Source organism: Euprymna scolopes, chromosome 45, assembly GCF_053919585.1.
Source record: "Euprymna scolopes isolate OS-2025 chromosome 45, ASM5391958v1, whole genome shotgun sequence".
Lineage (NCBI taxonomy): Eukaryota > Metazoa > Mollusca > Cephalopoda > Sepiida > Sepiolidae > Euprymna > Euprymna scolopes.
The window spans coordinates 29,001,849-29,019,377 of record NC_136526.1 but is presented as its reverse complement, the minus strand read 5'-3'; the positions used below and the strand labels follow the sequence as shown (position 1 = coordinate 29,019,377).

The window sequence follows — 17,529 nt, the reverse complement described above, 5'->3', positions numbered from 1 at the left end:
CTTATATGATTTTCACCGAGGTGCGCGACTTGACACACAAAAAAAACAGCCTCTTAATCATCTGCTAACGCACGCGTCACTGTAACGTCCAATGACAACAACAACAACCTTCTCACTCGACCTGCCTTTTATACCACTATCTCAATCCCTTCTCTTGCGCATGCGCCTGTAGATTCCTGACAACCTCGAGACTTCCGCTTATAAAAACCCAAGTTTTGTTGTCGCGCATGCCTATACAAGGCACAAACATGTGGGCGTTTGTTTTGTTGGTAAGTACTACACTCCCCCCTGATCTGATGATCACATAGAGTACACTCCGGGAGTTTGTTGGCTTCTGCAAAGGGTGGTATTTACAATCTCGGATTCAGGTTCTGGTTCTGGTTCTGGGTGTGGTACTGGTTCTGGTTCTGGTTCTGATCCTGCCTGATTAGACGAACTACAACTACCACTCTCTTGCTCGGTGACCTCACTCATCAGCAGCTCATCATCTGATGATTCATCGCTCTCTGTAGTTGTGGGATGTACTTAACTAGCTGGGCAAAGATCGCGCACATGGCGTGGGGTTCCATCAACAAGGACTGACTGCTGGCTGACCACTCCAGATATTCGTCCTCGCTTGAACTTGGTGGTGCACCAGTTTCCAGGGGGTCTAACCCAAACTGGATCCCCTACCTTGTATTTGTCATGACTCTCCTCGTCGATTGGCTGGACAGTGTCAATGCCCTTTATCCTAACATGGTATTTGCGTATGGCATTGGCCGGTGCTGTTGTTAGTGTCTTCCCATCCTTTGGTGTGATGTTATACCAATACGTGGCCTCCGTAATGGTGCATTGCTTTCTGGCAGCATATCTCTTGATATTGCGATAGCTCCTCTCAGCAATGCCATTCTCTGATGGCACGAGCACATCGCAGTCGTAGTCGGACACCCCACTCATTCAACAACTGCCAAACTTGGTGGCTACAAAAAGCAGCATTGTTGTCCGTCAATATCTCTTCCGGCGCACTTCGCTCAGAAAAGATAGATGACAGTTGGCGGACAACATTCGCTGAGTCCTGCCTGATCATTTGCCGCCACACCGCAAAACGAGTGGTTCCACAGTCGATAAGGGTTAGAAAGGGCTTACCACTGTAATGGGTAATATCTATTGCTAATCGTTGCCACACATGCTCAACTTCCAATCGCCCCTTCTGCCATTGCTCAGGTGCAGGATTGATAGACTGGCATGCCTCACAGTGCTTGATGATCTGCCTGACATCCGCCCTTGTCACTGCCGGGTCCACATGCCTCACAAAATACAAAGTTCTTTTGATACCTGGATGTCCACTCTGCACATGAATTCTTTGTATTTGGCATGAGCTAATCGCGCCAACTGCGCAAGATCGAGCAGCGAACTCCACGCGTGTCTTCACAGCTTCATACAATTTGTGAGGCACACGGGTTAGTTGGTCTGCATGATTACAGTGTGATGCCACGAGCGTTACACTCACTGACAGGTCATACTCTGATACCAGACTCTTCAGGGTGTTTAGCCTCTGCCGGATTAACATCTCACTCTCGTTCGTCCTGAAAGAGTGTCGGACACCCAGTGGTAGACGCAGAGAGAATCCGTGTACAAGTGTAACTTCTTTGACTGCCATTGCAGTGCCAGATTCAAACCCTTCACAACAGCATCTAGTTCCACCAGGTTGATGTGTTGAGCATCATTCACGGGTTGCAGCCAGCACACGTCTTCAATTACATTTCCACATTGCTCCAATAACACTCCCAATACCAAAGAACTAGTGTCAACCCACACATTCACAGTGTCCCCATCGACACACCATTCTCCATGGGCAGGGTCCTCCTTGTTAACTCTCTCTAGGGTTTCTGTCGTCATCAGAGTTAGAAGAGCATCATCAGATACATCATTCCAACCTGTAGTTACTAAACTTGCCCTGCGTTTGATGACGCCCACAGCTGCTCGGATTCAGCCACACGCTGGTAAGTGACCAATAAGTTTCCCACACAAGGAAAAAATAGTCCGCCGCGTAATAACATCAGGGATGTTTGGAATCTCACTGCCACGCCTCCATCATAAGGTACCGTCTTTCCCGCAAACGCCCAATCCTAATACCCGTGCTCCATCCCTCAGACGTTCGGGATCCTTGCACTCCAACCCGAATTGAGCTAACTTTTCTCTGACGTGCGACGCAGATTGTACATCTTCATTGATGTACACATCGTCAATATAGGCCGATGTTGCATCCTCAGTGGTCTTTTCCTGGGACAACACTGCATTTACGATGGTCTTCATGATTTGCGGTGCTACATTCAGCCCAAAGCCAAGTCGAGTAAGGCAGTATCTCTGACCCCGGAACCACACTGTCTGGAACAGCCACAATGTCTCATCCACTCGCACCTGCAAATAAGCCTTCCACAAGTCTACTATAGACACATTGGAGCCCTTCTGGCGCCATTCTCTCAGCGTTCTGGCACACATGTCAGCATCGGCAGTGTACGTCTCAATGTATCTATTGAGTTCACGATAGTCCAGCACCGGACAAACTTTTGATTTGTTATGCTGGACTACCGCCATTAAGGGAATCAGACCCTTGGGTGGTCCCAGCTTGTTGGGGTAGGGGATCAGCCATCCATCCTGGATCCATGCCTCAAGTTCCTTCTCGTATTCATTAGGGGCCTTGTCGGGTATCGAGTACTCTGCAATGCTATTCTTGAGTTCGGTTGGCACCCTTCCTTCTGTCCACTTCCACGATGCAGTCCATGCTTTTGGTGAGGGTCAGTCCACCTTAAAATCAGGCCGATCAATGTGAACTGCAGCACACACTGGGGTTTCCAAAAATCGCACAGTCCCATCTCTTCCGATAACTACTCCCCCCAGTGCCTTAATAGCATCATATCTCAACAGTACATCGAATCCCAGCAAATCCCCTCGCATCACCAGCACATTAATGTTTGCGGCCACACCAGAGTCTGTGTGGACTTTGACAGTTCCGGCTCCACAGCAAGCTTGCGTATTGCCACCTATTGTGGTTACTTTGATGTTCTGCTTTGTCCAGTTTCGACACAACTTGGCGCTCATGATGGTGTGTGAGCACCCAGAGTCGAGAAGAGCTGAACAAGGCACTTGGTCCATGTACACATTTATTGTCGGTTGCGCCTCAATTAAACCTTGTCCGGGGAACAGGGCGGTGCTGACGTTCTGCCCACTGATGCATTTCCCGCACAATTTTGGGATAAATGTCCATAACTTCCACATCGCCCCCGCCCCTTGTTAGTACAACTTCTTGTGAAATGGCCTCGCTGGCCGCAGCAGAAACATCTCCTAGTGGTTGTGGGTCTCAAACTGGGACTCTTTTCAGCATTAGTCTTGGCTGCCTGCGCCATCATTACAACCGGTTCCCTCAGGTCCTCCTCATCTCTGATAATGGCTCAAGCGCGTTCTAACAAATGTTCCATGGGCGTTACAGATACGCTGGTGGAAGCCCTCAACAGTTGCTTAACATGGGTGGGAAGGGCGGCCACAAACGCATACGCCAGTGTTTGCTCTGACACTCCATTGCCAAATAGAACTGCAAGTTTCTTCAGCTCCGCGAAGAAGACGTCCACGGTTTCTCCTGGCATGAGCTTCCTAGAGGCAAATGTTTCGTAGGCCATGCAGGGATCCATGGCAAATGCCTTATATAAAGCATTTTTTATACAGGTAACATCAGCCTTCTCCACGGCACTAAGTTGCTGATATACACTTAGGGCGCCTCCAGCCAATCTCAGGGGAATCACGGTATGCACCCCCTTTACTTCACAGAGGTTGCAGGTCAGCTCAACCCTTTCGACCCAGTCGACAACAGAAGTGGATCCGTCGAATTCGGGTATCAGTTTTAAATCAAACTTTGCCTCAGCCATAGTTGTCCAGGAAAAGAGACAAAACGAAATAGCCGAAATAGCTTATGACCTTCACCTTCACCGAGGTTCACGACTTATATGATTTTCACCGAGGCGCGCGACTTGACACACAAAAAAAAACAGCCTCTTAATCACCTGCTAACGCACGCGTCACTGTAACGTCCAATGACAACAACCTTCTCACTCGACCTGCCTTTTATACCACTATCTCAATCCGTTCTCTTGCGCATGCGCCTGTAGATTCCTGACAACCTCGAGACTTCCGCTTATAAAAACCCAAGTTTTGTTGTCGCGCATGCCTATACAAGGCACAAACACGTGGGCGTTTGTTTTGTTGGTAAGTACTACATAATGTCGCCTTTTTCAAATAATCGTTTAAAAATCTTTTTATTTAAAAAATAAATGGAATTTCAAATATAAATATGGATAAATTCTGAACAATGAAGAATGGAACTACACATTCAATAGTATTTTTTATAGGTAAGTGATTTTGGAATTAATATCGATTTTTTATAATCGAAATAAAATTTCGTTGATTTTCTTCAAATCTTTTTTTAAAATTTGATCTTTGCTCCTTTAATTGAAAAAAAAAAATAGGGTTTGAATTACATTTTTCAAGTAGTTATAAGCTTGTAAAGATAGGAGGTCGAATTATTCAATTTTTTCACTCATTCTTAAGATCAGTTTCTGACACTGCTAATGAAACACGCTTAACCAGATACGTTTTGTCGAAACAAAGAAAAAACATCATTTCTTTCACCAGACGTTTTTAACTGAAAAATAACAGCTCCGAATATCAAATTAAACGAAACACCATCTTAGAAATGTTCGTTTACAGAAACAATTTAATATGTGGACTTTAGCTGTTTTCATGCTGCCATTTTTTATTACAAACTTCCTGTATAAATGCTTACCTCGGATATTTAAACAAACAAAAAAATGAGTTACATCTCCACTATTAAACGTATGTGGTGTAAATATCCGTTATAATAAGCACATTTTCCCCAACTGGCCAGCATGGGAAATAAATTTAAATTAAAGCAATGATTCTTTTTTCCACAGACAAAATAACTGTTCATTGAACATTGGAGTCAAAATAAATGCGTTACTTATAGGCCGTCGGCCCAGAGTGAAAATTCTTAATTTTAATGAGATGTAAAAGGGGTGGGCATGATTTTTGGATATAATATGTATAAAATCATAAGAAACATGGAAAAAAATTTCACAAGCAAGATTATGGTGCATTAATAAATAATTTTAATTTTAATGCACAAAAAAATGCTAACTGTTAAGTTGCCTTCGTACAAAAAAGTAGCCATTCAGAATACTTCTTTTATTTACTCCTTACAATCTACCAATCACAATCATCGTAGTGCGAGTTAAAAATTCAATATGGCTGCCTCCAGTGAAGAAGAAATGTTTGTAAACAAAGACAAAAAAGAGTGCGTTATGTGCATATTTCCAACTAAAACATTGAATGTTAGATCTTTTTCAGTGAAGACATGGACGCGCTTTTTAGAATATGTTAAAAAATGGAAAGGTTTACATGGACCACAAGCAGAAATTGCGAAAAACTTTGACTTAAGCTGTGATTCAACTGAAATACCACCTCGTGTTGAGTTTCACCAAACTTGTTATGCACGTTTCACGGATTATCAGAAAATTGAAAGAATTCAGAAAAAACTAGAAAAGAATACTGATAACGTTTTCGAAGGTAAGTTTAAGCTTTTAGTAATTTTTATTTTTATTGATACGTATTTGGAAAGAGACAATTTTTCTTATACTCCCTCTTCACTTAGGCAAGTACGTGTGAACTGAACAGCATGAAAAATTTTATGGTAGGAAAAAATGGATTTAGAGTAACATTTCGTATATAAATTTAATGGAAAATCATCCTCCATTTCCTGGAGACTATTGTTAATTTTTTTTTACCATTAACCCTAAGTCTGAGTGCCAAGATTGTAATTTACCCCCTCCTCTCCCAATAAAAAAACGCACAGAATTTATCTTCACTAGAAAAAAGGTCAACACCTCTAAATTCTAAAATATATTTATTCAATTTAATTGATTTTTAATTTTTTTTTTTTTTTTTTTTTTTTGTAAACTTCTAAGTTGTACAATCTTTTTTCTTCTCGGGGGAGGGAGCGATTTAAATGAGGGTGTTAATCTACATTAATATCTTTTCAAACAATTGAATATGTACATAAAAGTTGGCATCTGTTTTAGAAAATTTCACTTGTAAAGAAAACAAAAAAAAAAAACTAGAGTTTATTTCTATTTACTTGCCTCCCCCACGAGAACATAGATACAAAACAGGGTTTTATTGTGGGTAAAATTTAGTTCACCAAAAATGTATTCTGATTGGAACAAAAATTACAATTGCCTCAGTTTAGAAAGATTTCTCCTTCACAAATCTGAAACAAAAGATAACCTGTATTATCAGAATAAAGGGTACACTTTGCTCTTAGCCAAATGCTGTTACTATTTAACAGTTTTCATAATTTCAATAATTTTAGCTATTGGTTTTAATCTGGAAATGTTTCATTTCTTTTATGATTCTAAATATAGATACAACTGTCTATGGTACCATTTCTTGATTCTAGCACTTCCACAATCAGTCACTTGACAATCTATTCCATTAACCTTTATCCTCGTGTGGCTTTTAGCCTTGATAAGTGGTAACTCACTAGTAAAATAAAGTGCATTGCATATTGAATTTACCTACCAATTCCAATGATAAATATATTTCATGATTTTGTAAACATCCCTTGGTCCGATTAATAATGAGTCACCAGACGATTTAATTGTAGAATGTAAATTAATAACATACAATTTTTTCACAGAAGTTTTATCAGCACTATACAAAAAAAATCTTAAATTTTTAATGAAATGTTTTGGATTTATGAAATAATGATTGGATATTTTTAATTTGAACTTTTCCATATACTTTGTTATTTCAAATGCATATTAAACTCCTAAATATATTTATTTTTACAGGGTCCCCATCTCAAGAAAACATTGATGCGACTACTGCCGAAAATGATGATCCACCAGCTAAAAAAAGACGGGTTCTTCGTTCCAATTTTGATCGACCATCTTTGCCAGCTAGATCAGAGCATATTTTACCAGATGTTTGCATACTATGCCAAAAAGTAAAAACTATAGTGTGCAAAGGATCTGGCAAAAGAAACAGGGAAAAACTTGTCAGATGTTCGACAATAGAAGCTGCTAATTTAAAACGAGCAGCAGAAGAAAATGAAAATGAATCACTCCTCATGCAAATAAGGAATAAAGATTGTGTAGCAATCGAAGTGAAATATCATAACTCATGTTACCGTGACTTCACTCGATATTTAACCAAACCAACCAAAACCGAACACTCTGAGCAAACTTCATATGCTAAAGCATTTGAGGTCTTTGCGAAATTAGTCCAAACAAGGATTATCGAAAACAAGGAAATCATGAGACTTAAAAAATTGAAAGATTTGTTTGTCAAACAGATTAAAGAAACACATGGAGTTGATGCGCATTTATATAAAACAGGATATTTAAAACAAAGATTAATGAAAAAATTTCCTCAATTATGCTTCATCACTCCTAAAATGAGATCACAAGGTGACATCGTGTATGTAAATGACATTACAGTGTCTTCTCTTGTAGAGGAAAAAACAGTACTCCATGATGAAACACATACCACAACTCCAAGTGAAACAGAGTCGTCAGAAAATGACACAAACCAACAAACAAGTCATGTACGCTCAGATCCAAATCCTCTTTCTAACTTGTACATAACAGCTATGGATCTGAGAAATATTATTCAACAAGTAAAACCTCCTTCGTTATGGCCGCCAACAGCAGAAACATTAAATTTGCAGGAGGCTGAAAAGATGGTGCCCCATATTTTATTTAACTTTCTTGCATGGATAGTTGGGGCATCTGAAGATTTGTGCACAGAAAAAATAATGGACATATCTGCATCCGTCTATAGAAAGATTTTGTCTATTTCACAAGACATTATATTTTTGTCTTCTAACGGACGTACATTAATGCCAAAACATTTATCACTTGGTATGGCTGTACGCCATCTGTCTGGATCTGCCCAAGTGATTGGTTTATTGAATGGTTTGGGACATTGTGTTTCTCATTCGGTGGTTTTAAATCATGATACAGCACTAGCTGAACTTGAAATCAATCGTGGAGAAAATTCTATTCCATCCACCATCCAGGCAGGTATTCCAACAACTTTGGTCTGGGACAATAATGATTTTGGTGAGGAAACTTTATCTGGACATGGAACAACACACAACACAACTGGGATAATAATACAAAATATGTTAGTCGAACCGTGTGCATCTAAGATTGCAGTAGAAGGACTCAAAAGAACACGGAAAAGAACATTGGAACCACCAGAAGTAAATTTGGCTACATACACCGGTGGAAGAAAAGATGGCCCACTACCATTTGCTGAACATGTTTCACTTCATTCAGATCGTGTATTTCTGCAAAATTCTCTAAAACTTGATATAGCGTACTATATCACAAAATTCGGCAGTGAAATTATATTACCATCTTGGACTGGGTTTAACCAACTCCTGTGCAAAAGGGAGATTGCATCAAAATCTACCATAGGTTATTTACCCGTAATTGATGTTAGCCCCACAGAAATGGATACAGTCCTTACAATTCTAAAAAAAAGCATTGACATTGCAGATCAACTCAAGTTAGAGTCTCTTGTTATTGTAATGGATCAAGCAATCTATTCAAAGGCACAATTAATTAGATGGAGAAATCCATATTTCATGAAGAGATTGGTGATTCGACTTGGTGCTTTTCATACAGCAATGTCCTTTCTTGGGTGTTTGGGAAAGCGTTTTCGTGATGCCGGGCTTCAAGATATTCTAATAGAATCAGAAGTTGTTGCTGTAGGCTCAATAAATGGAGTTTTCACAGGTAGACACTATAACAAAGCAGTTAGAGCCCATAAATTAGTGGCCGAAGCAATGCAGCATATGCGTTTGACAACCTATTTAAACAGCATTCCTGAAGAAAAGGCAGAAAAAGTGAAGCATTTAATGACATCCTTGTCACAATCATTCCCAGGACCTCAGTATGAAGAAATTCTGAAGGGAGAACATTTTCAAAGTTTTCTATCATCCTATGAAGAATTTATACAGGTTGGCAACAAAAAGCAAACTTTTGCATTCTGGAGTTCTTATATTGACATTGTAGAAATTCTTTTACTTTTCCTTAGAGGTATTCGAGAGTCAAACTGGGAACTTCACTTGGCAAGTGTTAGACAGATGTTACCTTGGGTGTTTGCATATGACCATGTAAATTATAGCAGATACCTTCCAGTTTACTGGTTGGAGATGTCTAATCTCGCTAATACTCATCCAGTGATATATACACAATGCATTGGAGGAGATTTTGCTGTTCAAAGAAGCTCAAATGCCTTTGCTAAAATTCCTTGTGACCAAACCATCGAACAAACTGCTAATCGTGATTCAAAAACAAAAGGTGGTATGACAGGCTTCAGCACAAACAAGAGAGCCGTCAACAGGTGGATATGGTCCCATCATGCGAGAGGGTCTATTACCCATGAATGTGAAACTATGGCTGGCAAAGGAGAACGAAGTGGAACACGATCAGATCTTTTACACAGTCGGATGAAACATGATAAGCTTGCTATTGGAAAGATAATAGACACAGTAAACAGTATGTTTAATCCATTTGAGTATGAACCAGCTGAGTTGATCCATATTGCATCAGGATTAGTTGCGACACAAGATGTTCAAAATGATCTGCAATTTGCTAAGGCAAGGGGCGAATCAGAATTTGAAAATTTCTGTGGGCAGCGTCTACAAACGGGAGAAGTTGATTTTTTTGCCCCGATGAAAAGAATGAATTTAAAAACATTCTCCAGTATGTCTAAAAAATCAAATCATCATGTCCACGGAAAGGATATCACTTTGGAAGCAGATAGAAATCTCCTAGCAAGATTGGTTGTGATTGGTAGAATCCGGAACATTAATCTTCAAGAATTACTGTCATATTCCTTAGGTCCATTACCATTGTCCCTTGCAAATTCACATGGATCGTTGGTTAAAACTAATAAAGCAAACTTACTTCATGCTTTAGAAAGCCATGTTAACAATCCTATTGTTGAGAACCCTATAGTAGGTGGCATATATATAGTGGATGGTATGTCGCTGATACACCAATTAAATTTGAACAAATTACAAGGAGAGAAAACATTTCTTAATCTTGCTCTTGTTATTTTGAAAAGTTTAGTGAACAGGGCAAAATCGAATCATTCTAAAGAAATTCATTTTGTTACTGATACATACCAGCAGATCTCTATAAAAAATATCGAGAGGGATAAAAGAGCTGCTACTAGCTCTCAGATAAGAATCCATGGTCAGCTCCTTCCTCAGCAATGGAAGAAATTTCTTTCAAATGGAGAGAATAAAAAGTCCTTAATAGAATTCTTGGATGAAACATGGTCTAATGTTTCAACATCAGAGCTTAGAGGAGTGAAGGTATTCTTGGCGCATAACAAGAAATGTCATTCCTTCTCACCTGGAAAAGAGGCAAGTGATATTGTCATCCGGTTAGAAGAGACAAAACTTTGTAGCTCACAAGAAGAAGCTGATACACGGATTTATTTGCATGCTTCTTTTGCAGCCAACACTAGTACGGATGTAATCATTATGAGTCCTGATACCGATGTGTTTGTAATTGGAGTTTCTTTACAAAATCTTATTCCCGCACATTTATACTTCCACACAGGAAGAGGAACAAATTTGCGAACAATAGACATCAAGATGATAAAAGACAACATTGGAGAGTCTGTCAGTCAAGCCTTGATTGGTCTACATTGTTTTACAGGATGTGATAGTGTCAGTTCATTTTACGGAAAGGGCAAAAAGAAAGCACTTAGTTTATTACTGAGAGAGAATGAGTTTTGTTACGCATTCAGTGATCTTGGTAATGAATTTTATGTGAAACCAGACACAGCAAAATCATTGGAAATGTTTGTTTGCAGGTTGTATGGCCAACAAAATGTCACAAGTGTTAATGAAGCCAGATACAACATGTTTAGATTCCAAAGAAAATTGGAAATCACAATGCCTCCAAATCAAGATGCCCTGAGTGAACACATCAAGCGAGCTAACTATCAAGCAGGTACGTTTTATAAATATTTAATTTCCAATTATATGTAAAAATTAAATATATGGAGTTTCATTGTTATTTGCTTATTAGAAAGGATGAAAATTATTCAATATTAATGTTAATTTCTTTCTTTTTTCAGGTGTCTATAAAAGGAGCCTCCATGCAAATCCTGATATACCATCCCCTGATTGTCATGGATGGAAGATAGAAAATGGAGATTTAGTAATCCATTGGATGAATCTTCTTCCTGCTCCAGACAGTTTAATGGATTTAATTAACTGCTCTGCCAAATGTAAAAAAAGTCATTGTAAAGACGTTAACATTTGTACATGTCTCCAAAACAGGGTCCCATGCACAGATATGTGCAAGTGTGCAAGAGATTCTTGTTATAAAATTAGTAAAAACATTGGACATGATGATGATGACACTGATGATGGTGATGACGACGACGATGATGATGAAGTGGCATAAGCAGTGATCAGTTTTAAATAAAAGCATATATGATCTTATTTACTAACATGTTGTTGTTTAACTTTCATTAAAAATGCCTTTTTGTCCTTTAAATCTGTGTTATTATTCATAGATTCAAAAAAATACTTTTTAATGAAAATTGACAAACATTGTATATTTTACCAAGTTGATGTGTATAAAAAATGACACAAAATCGCAGCTCTACCTCAGGTTTAAACGACCTTGTTACATACAAAATATAGCAATAGATTTGTATGACTAATAATATTGGTAGACTATAGGTGTCTCTACATGAGAAATATCAAAATGTAAATCTATTTCTTTAGTTATCCACAGAAAAGATTGAAGTTGTTTCAAATAAGATGTTTGAAAAAAGCTTTTTTAGAAAAATATTCCCTATTTTGAAGCATAGTAAATATATTAAGTCCAATATTTATGTATTAAATGATGAAGAAATAAATTGGGAATAAAATGTGCTAAACTAGATGTCTGTATTGTTATCGGTTTGTGTGCTACTAAGGTTTAAGCAAGTCATAATGTTCTATTTGATGATTGTCGGCCATCTTTAAATATGGCCGCCGTTTTCATTAATGCGCAACATTTGTGCTTGTGAAAAAAAATATGATGTTCAGGAGTCTATTGGCATTCATTTGACACCATTTTTTCTTCCACCCCCAACCGAGGTCACAGAATCAAAAATCTAGAGGGATTTTGACCTTTGGGCCCATAGCCTATTACTGGCGACAAGCCATTCAATATAACCTACATGGAACGACAACTCGAAACATTTACTTTTTCACAAAAACTCACCAGAGTTATCTGAAATAACATTGGCAACAAACTATGCGTCACCAACGTTTAGCAACGAAGGACAGCAACTACTTCTCCAAATTCCACTGGAACAATTCAAATTTAAAGAAATTGTATACAGAAATTCTACAAAACACTTTGAACATGGTCAAAGCAACAAGCCTCATGTTGCCATTAAAGCAGATTTGACAAAACTACAGGGGGAACGATAAAGTTGTCGCCCTAAAAAAACAACACTTTATTAACACTTTTATTGAAAAACATTATCCAGGTAACTTTGTTTTGAAATGCAGCTGACATGTATTCAATGTAGCTGCCTCCTGCCTCAGTCACCACCTTGATATTGGTCCAGAACTGAGACGTGCCTTTTCCATAAGCGATGGTGGCGATCAGGCTGGCTTTGGTGTTGTGGGAGGTCATGTTGGTGATGTCCTCGACAAAGTAGTCCACTATGTTCAGGTCAGAGGAAAAGAGGGGCAGTGAGAGAAGGGTACAAAATCCTAGCACTCCTTCTGAAGTAAACCCGACGGTCTCTTTTGACTTGTGGTCTGCCACTGAGTTCTGCTGCCACCCTCATTGTCTGTCAACGGCCACCTTATTGCACCAGGGGATCAACCCATTCTTCAGCACATTTAGATACACTTTGGTGTTGACGTTTAAGCTGACTTTGAAGATGTGAGGTGGCATGATGTGACCCTCACTTGAAACTACACCAAAGACCATAACCTCTATCGCATTGACATTTCTAAGCAAGTAGCCAACTAGTAGATGTTCTGCAACAAAAAAGAAAACCGGTTTTCGTCAAAAGGAAATGGAATCATGTCATCTTTTCTATCTTTTTATCGTTCCATTCTGTATTTTCACACACGGACAAATTCAAAATCCCTGACTATTTAAAAGTATCAGTCGATGAAATACTAATTCTGACATACAAACTTATTGTCACCGACAGATATACATATATGGTCACACAAAAAGAATATTTTATTTGGAAACACTATTTTTCTTGGTTTCGACCAAAACAAATCCAAACAGCAGCAAAAACTCGCAGTTTAAGATTTTGAATGTTTCGTTTTCTAACATCATTGCTGATTGGTTGTTGCAGTCAACTTTCTTTCACAATCAGACAATATCTCTCAGGCGAGCTGAATACATAACAAAGTGCATAAAGGTTAAACTATGGCAACCCCCCCCCCTCTCTCTCATTCTTCCTGGCACTTGAACTAAAGACATCTTTATCTGGCACTGACTAATCTCCAACTACTCACGTGGGACGCTACACAACCATCCCTGGCCTTTGGTTTGACCAAGACAAACGAACTAACATGGCGACTTCCGCACATGAACTCAAATGCAGCAGTTGCAACACACACAAACTCTTTTTCTCATTCTACAGGATTGTCTCTAATTTTTCATGACTCATGCTTCCAACTTGAAGCAGACAAATAATCTCTCAGGGCTATGGACCATGACTCCAACACACACACACACACACACACATAAACTCTTCTGCCTTTCAACATAATAAATAAACTTTAATAAACGTCACAGAAACTCTTCTACAATTAACCCTTTCTCTACACAAACTAACGAAGATAATAAAGCTGTTATTGAACGTTAAAATGAGACGCTTTTCATTCAGTTTTACAATATAAATTCCATGTCTCTCTCGTCGCATTTTTCTCATATAAAAATTTTCAATCTGATTCGTCAAAGCATTATTAGACATTAATTATTCTCGCCGTGTCTCCAATAATGTCTTTTAGTATTGAGTTTTATTTACGACTTTATAGTAATGGAGTTATTGTGAATAATAACGCTGAATAATTTGGTAATGTCAATTATAATGCTAGCCACTTTAATAGTTTGATATTATTTTTATATGATTATTGTAGCATGTCTACAAATAGTTTGTAGCCTTTTGATCAAGATCAAAGTGTAGTATCTGAATATCTGTTCTTCAGATGCTGCACTTCATTTTCTTGTTCTCTTTCGGTGGAGGAGAAATCCTTCACGACTGAGACAATTTTTATTTTTGTACCTTTTCTCCACGTTAAAAAACGACCCTGGTGTCTAACTCTGTCCCGTGGGGAGGCTTAGTAAATAGGTACAAATAGTTTGATATTATTTTTATATGATTATTGTAGCATGTCTACAAATAGTTTGATATTATTTTTATATGATTATTGTAGCATGTCTACTTTAAATGAAAATTAATTGTAGTATGTCTACTTTAAATGAAAATAATTAATTGTAGCATGTCTATTTTAAATGAAAATAATAAATTGTAGCATGTCTACTTTAAATGAAAATAACTTTCTGAATTCGTACTCTTTTGGTGTTGTTATGGTTGTGTATGCTTTTTGTATTATTGCGTCTACATTGAAAGGATGGAAGTCATTTGTTTTTGTTATTAGAGTAAACGAGATACACGTTGAGCTGAGATAATGTGTTGTGATAGTAAACCAATGTTTTATATTATTGTTGGATATAAATAATTATGTTATCAAAGAGTAAATCTTTAACAAAGCAAAACTTATCAAAATGAGAAAAGCTCAAAACTATTAAAAAGAAACAATGAAATCAAAATAAAAGATAAGGAATAAAAGTTATAACTCGAGTTAAGAAATACAAACATATTCTCATAACAAAAAACTGTATAATTATAATTATTCTCAAATAATTTTGATATTTTTGCATCAACAATTTTTATTTTTTATTTATTTACTTTTTTTTACATAGGCATCACCACTTATCTAGGCCCAGAGACCATTCGAGTATAAGGTAACCTTTCTAGGGCAATTGCTCTTGACATATCAAAGGCCTTTGATAGGGTATGGCATAAAGGTTTACTTCATAAGATCTCTAGCTATGGTATAGCTGGAAATGTCTTCTCAATTATTAAATCATTTCTTTCTGATAGGTTCATAAGAGTAGTAGTTGAGGGGCAAAAATCAGAAGCCCACAGTATTAATGCCGGTGTCCCTCAGGGGTCCATCCTGGGCCCAACTCTTTTCCTGATCTACATTAATGATCTTCCAAATCACATCCTTACATCATTTGTAGACATTTATGCTGACGACACTACCATTTATGGTAGTACATCTAAGACAGTAAACGACCAAGTTCTCTCCAATTCTCTCTCCTCTGACCTTGAGCATGTAGTACAATGGGGAAAGGAGTGGCTGGTTACTTTTAATGCATCTAAAACCAAGCTCCTCTCTTTACATCATCAACATTCTGATCCACATCTGGCATCAATTGAAATGAATGGCTCTCGTCTTCAGGAGGCCTCAAGTTTTGACAAGCTTCTGGGATTGACCATTACTCCTGATCTTAAATGGAACAAGTACATCAAATCTGTTGCCAAGGCCGCTGGAAAAATGGTGGGATCTTTCTATCGATCCAGTAGATATCTCACTGCTGATGCAATTCTCTATCTATATAAGAGCCAGGTACGTCCAAGGATGGAATACTGTTGCCACATCTGGGCAGGAGCTGCTAGAAAGGACTTGGCCTGCCTTGATAGAGTTCAAAATAGACTTCGTAGCCTCGTAGGAGATGTCCTTTTCTCTTCCTTGCAACCTCTATCTCACAGAAGAGATGTTGCGAGTTTGTCTCTGATGTATCGTTATTTTCATGGAAAGTGTTCGACTGAGCTTCAATCTATGGTCCCCCCTCGCAAAACTTTCACAAGAAACACTCGTCTAGCTGTAAACACTATCAATAATTCCCCCCACTCTTTATCTGTGCCTAAACCTAAACGTAGATTCCATGAACAAAGCTTTTTTATTAGAACTGCACGCCTGTGGAATTGTCTCCCGTTTTCCTGCTTTCCGGCTGACTACAATATGGTTGTCTTCAAGTCTAACATAAATAAGTTCTTGATGAGCCGTTCCATATAAGTTATCAAATTTAACAAATTTTCATTACTAATGATTATTATATTGTCCAATTTCTACTGTACATTATTTAACCCTTATCCTTGAGTTGCCTCTTTGACCTTGATAATGAGTTGATACCTATGAAAAAAAAAAAAAAAAAAAAAAAAAGAAAAAGTCCAATGTGAACAAGTTCTAATTGAATCGTCCCCCTAAGTAATCCAAGTTTCAAAATTCCCACTGTTTACTATGCTAAAATCACAATGACTAATGTCTACCTATTAACCCTTATCCTTGAGTGGCCTCTGGGCCTTGATAAGTGGTGACACCCTTGTAAAAAAAAAAAAAAAAAAAAAGGGTTAAAGAGTGTACAGTAGACAATTGAACAATATAGTAATCGTTAGTAATGGAAATTCGGTAAATTTTTTAACTTAAGTGGAACGGCTCATCAAGAACTTGTTTATGTTGGACTTGAAGACAATCAGATTGAAAACGGAAGACAGTTCCACAGGCGTTATTACACTTGCAAAATTAATACATTTTTGCTATTGATGTGGCATAAGGACCTTGCTGAAAAAATAACGATAATAAATTTAAAAACCCATTTGAAGTAAATTAAAAAAAAATTTTAATTTGGTTTCAAAAAGATACATTTTTACATATGTAACTTTAGATTTTAATCGTTTTCATTTAAAATTCATTTATTGTTTGTTTAAATTAAAATTATTTATCGTTCAATCTTATTAAAAATTATTGTTTGCTTTCGTTCTGAAAAATTATCGTTCGATTTTAATTTGTTCTTTTAATTATTTATTTCTCAAAATTCATAATTTAGTTTTTGCAATATTTGAATATCTTCTTCAAACATAAGTAATTTTACACAATTCTTGTATTTTGCTTTTTAATTTATATGCAAGTTTTAATATAAGAAATAAATGTTCATTCATGTTTTAATATAAGAAATAAATGTTCATTTTTTTTACTTTATAAATGCAATTTTAAGTAAATAATAAACAATTTTGTTTTTTAACCCCATCAAGCAAAATGTTTATTTGTATAAAGTTGTTTCATAAAACAACTTTTCCTTGTTGAATTAATTCTCGTTCTTCTTTTGTAAAATTAATATTAAATATATTAAATTTCAGAATAAATCATGTTTCTTATTTTTCTCTTTTTCAATGCAAGTTTTTACGTTTTCTAATCCTTTTGTATAAAAAGCTTTCATTTATTATTAACAGCCCGACAGTTTGATCTTGCTCATTCTACCTCAGCCACAGCGTTATTTTTCAGTG

At 37.3% G+C, this 17,529-nt stretch overlaps 1 protein-coding gene across 1 annotated transcript; it reads left to right on the top strand.

The window, feature by feature from the left end:
- Positions 1-5,019: 5,019 nt before the first annotated feature.
- LOC145269325 (uncharacterized) lies at positions 5,020-12,032 on the top strand. The gene is made up of 3 exons (XM_080125024.1): positions 5,020-5,616; positions 6,900-11,087; positions 11,215-12,032. The coding sequence occupies exons 1-3, from the start codon at positions 5,295-5,297 to the stop codon at positions 11,544-11,546; spliced, it is 4,842 nt and encodes a 1,613-aa protein (XP_079981150.1). The 5' UTR covers positions 5,020-5,294; the 3' UTR covers positions 11,547-12,032.
- Positions 12,033-17,529: the final 5,497 nt, after the last annotated feature.

Bases quoted from the DNA above. Each gene is read 5' to 3' on its own strand.
- LOC145269325 (XM_080125024.1), top strand. From the start codon at position 5,295: ATGGCTGCCTCCAGTGAAGAAGAAATGTTTGTAAACAAAGACAAAAAA. The intron at 5,617-6,899 runs GTAAGTTTAAGC...TTATTTTTACAG, and splicing joins TACTGATAACGTTTTCGAAG to GGTCCCCATCTCAAGAAAAC. The intron at 11,088-11,214 runs GTACGTTTTATA...TTCTTTTTTCAG, and splicing joins GCGAGCTAACTATCAAGCAG to GTGTCTATAAAAGGAGCCTC.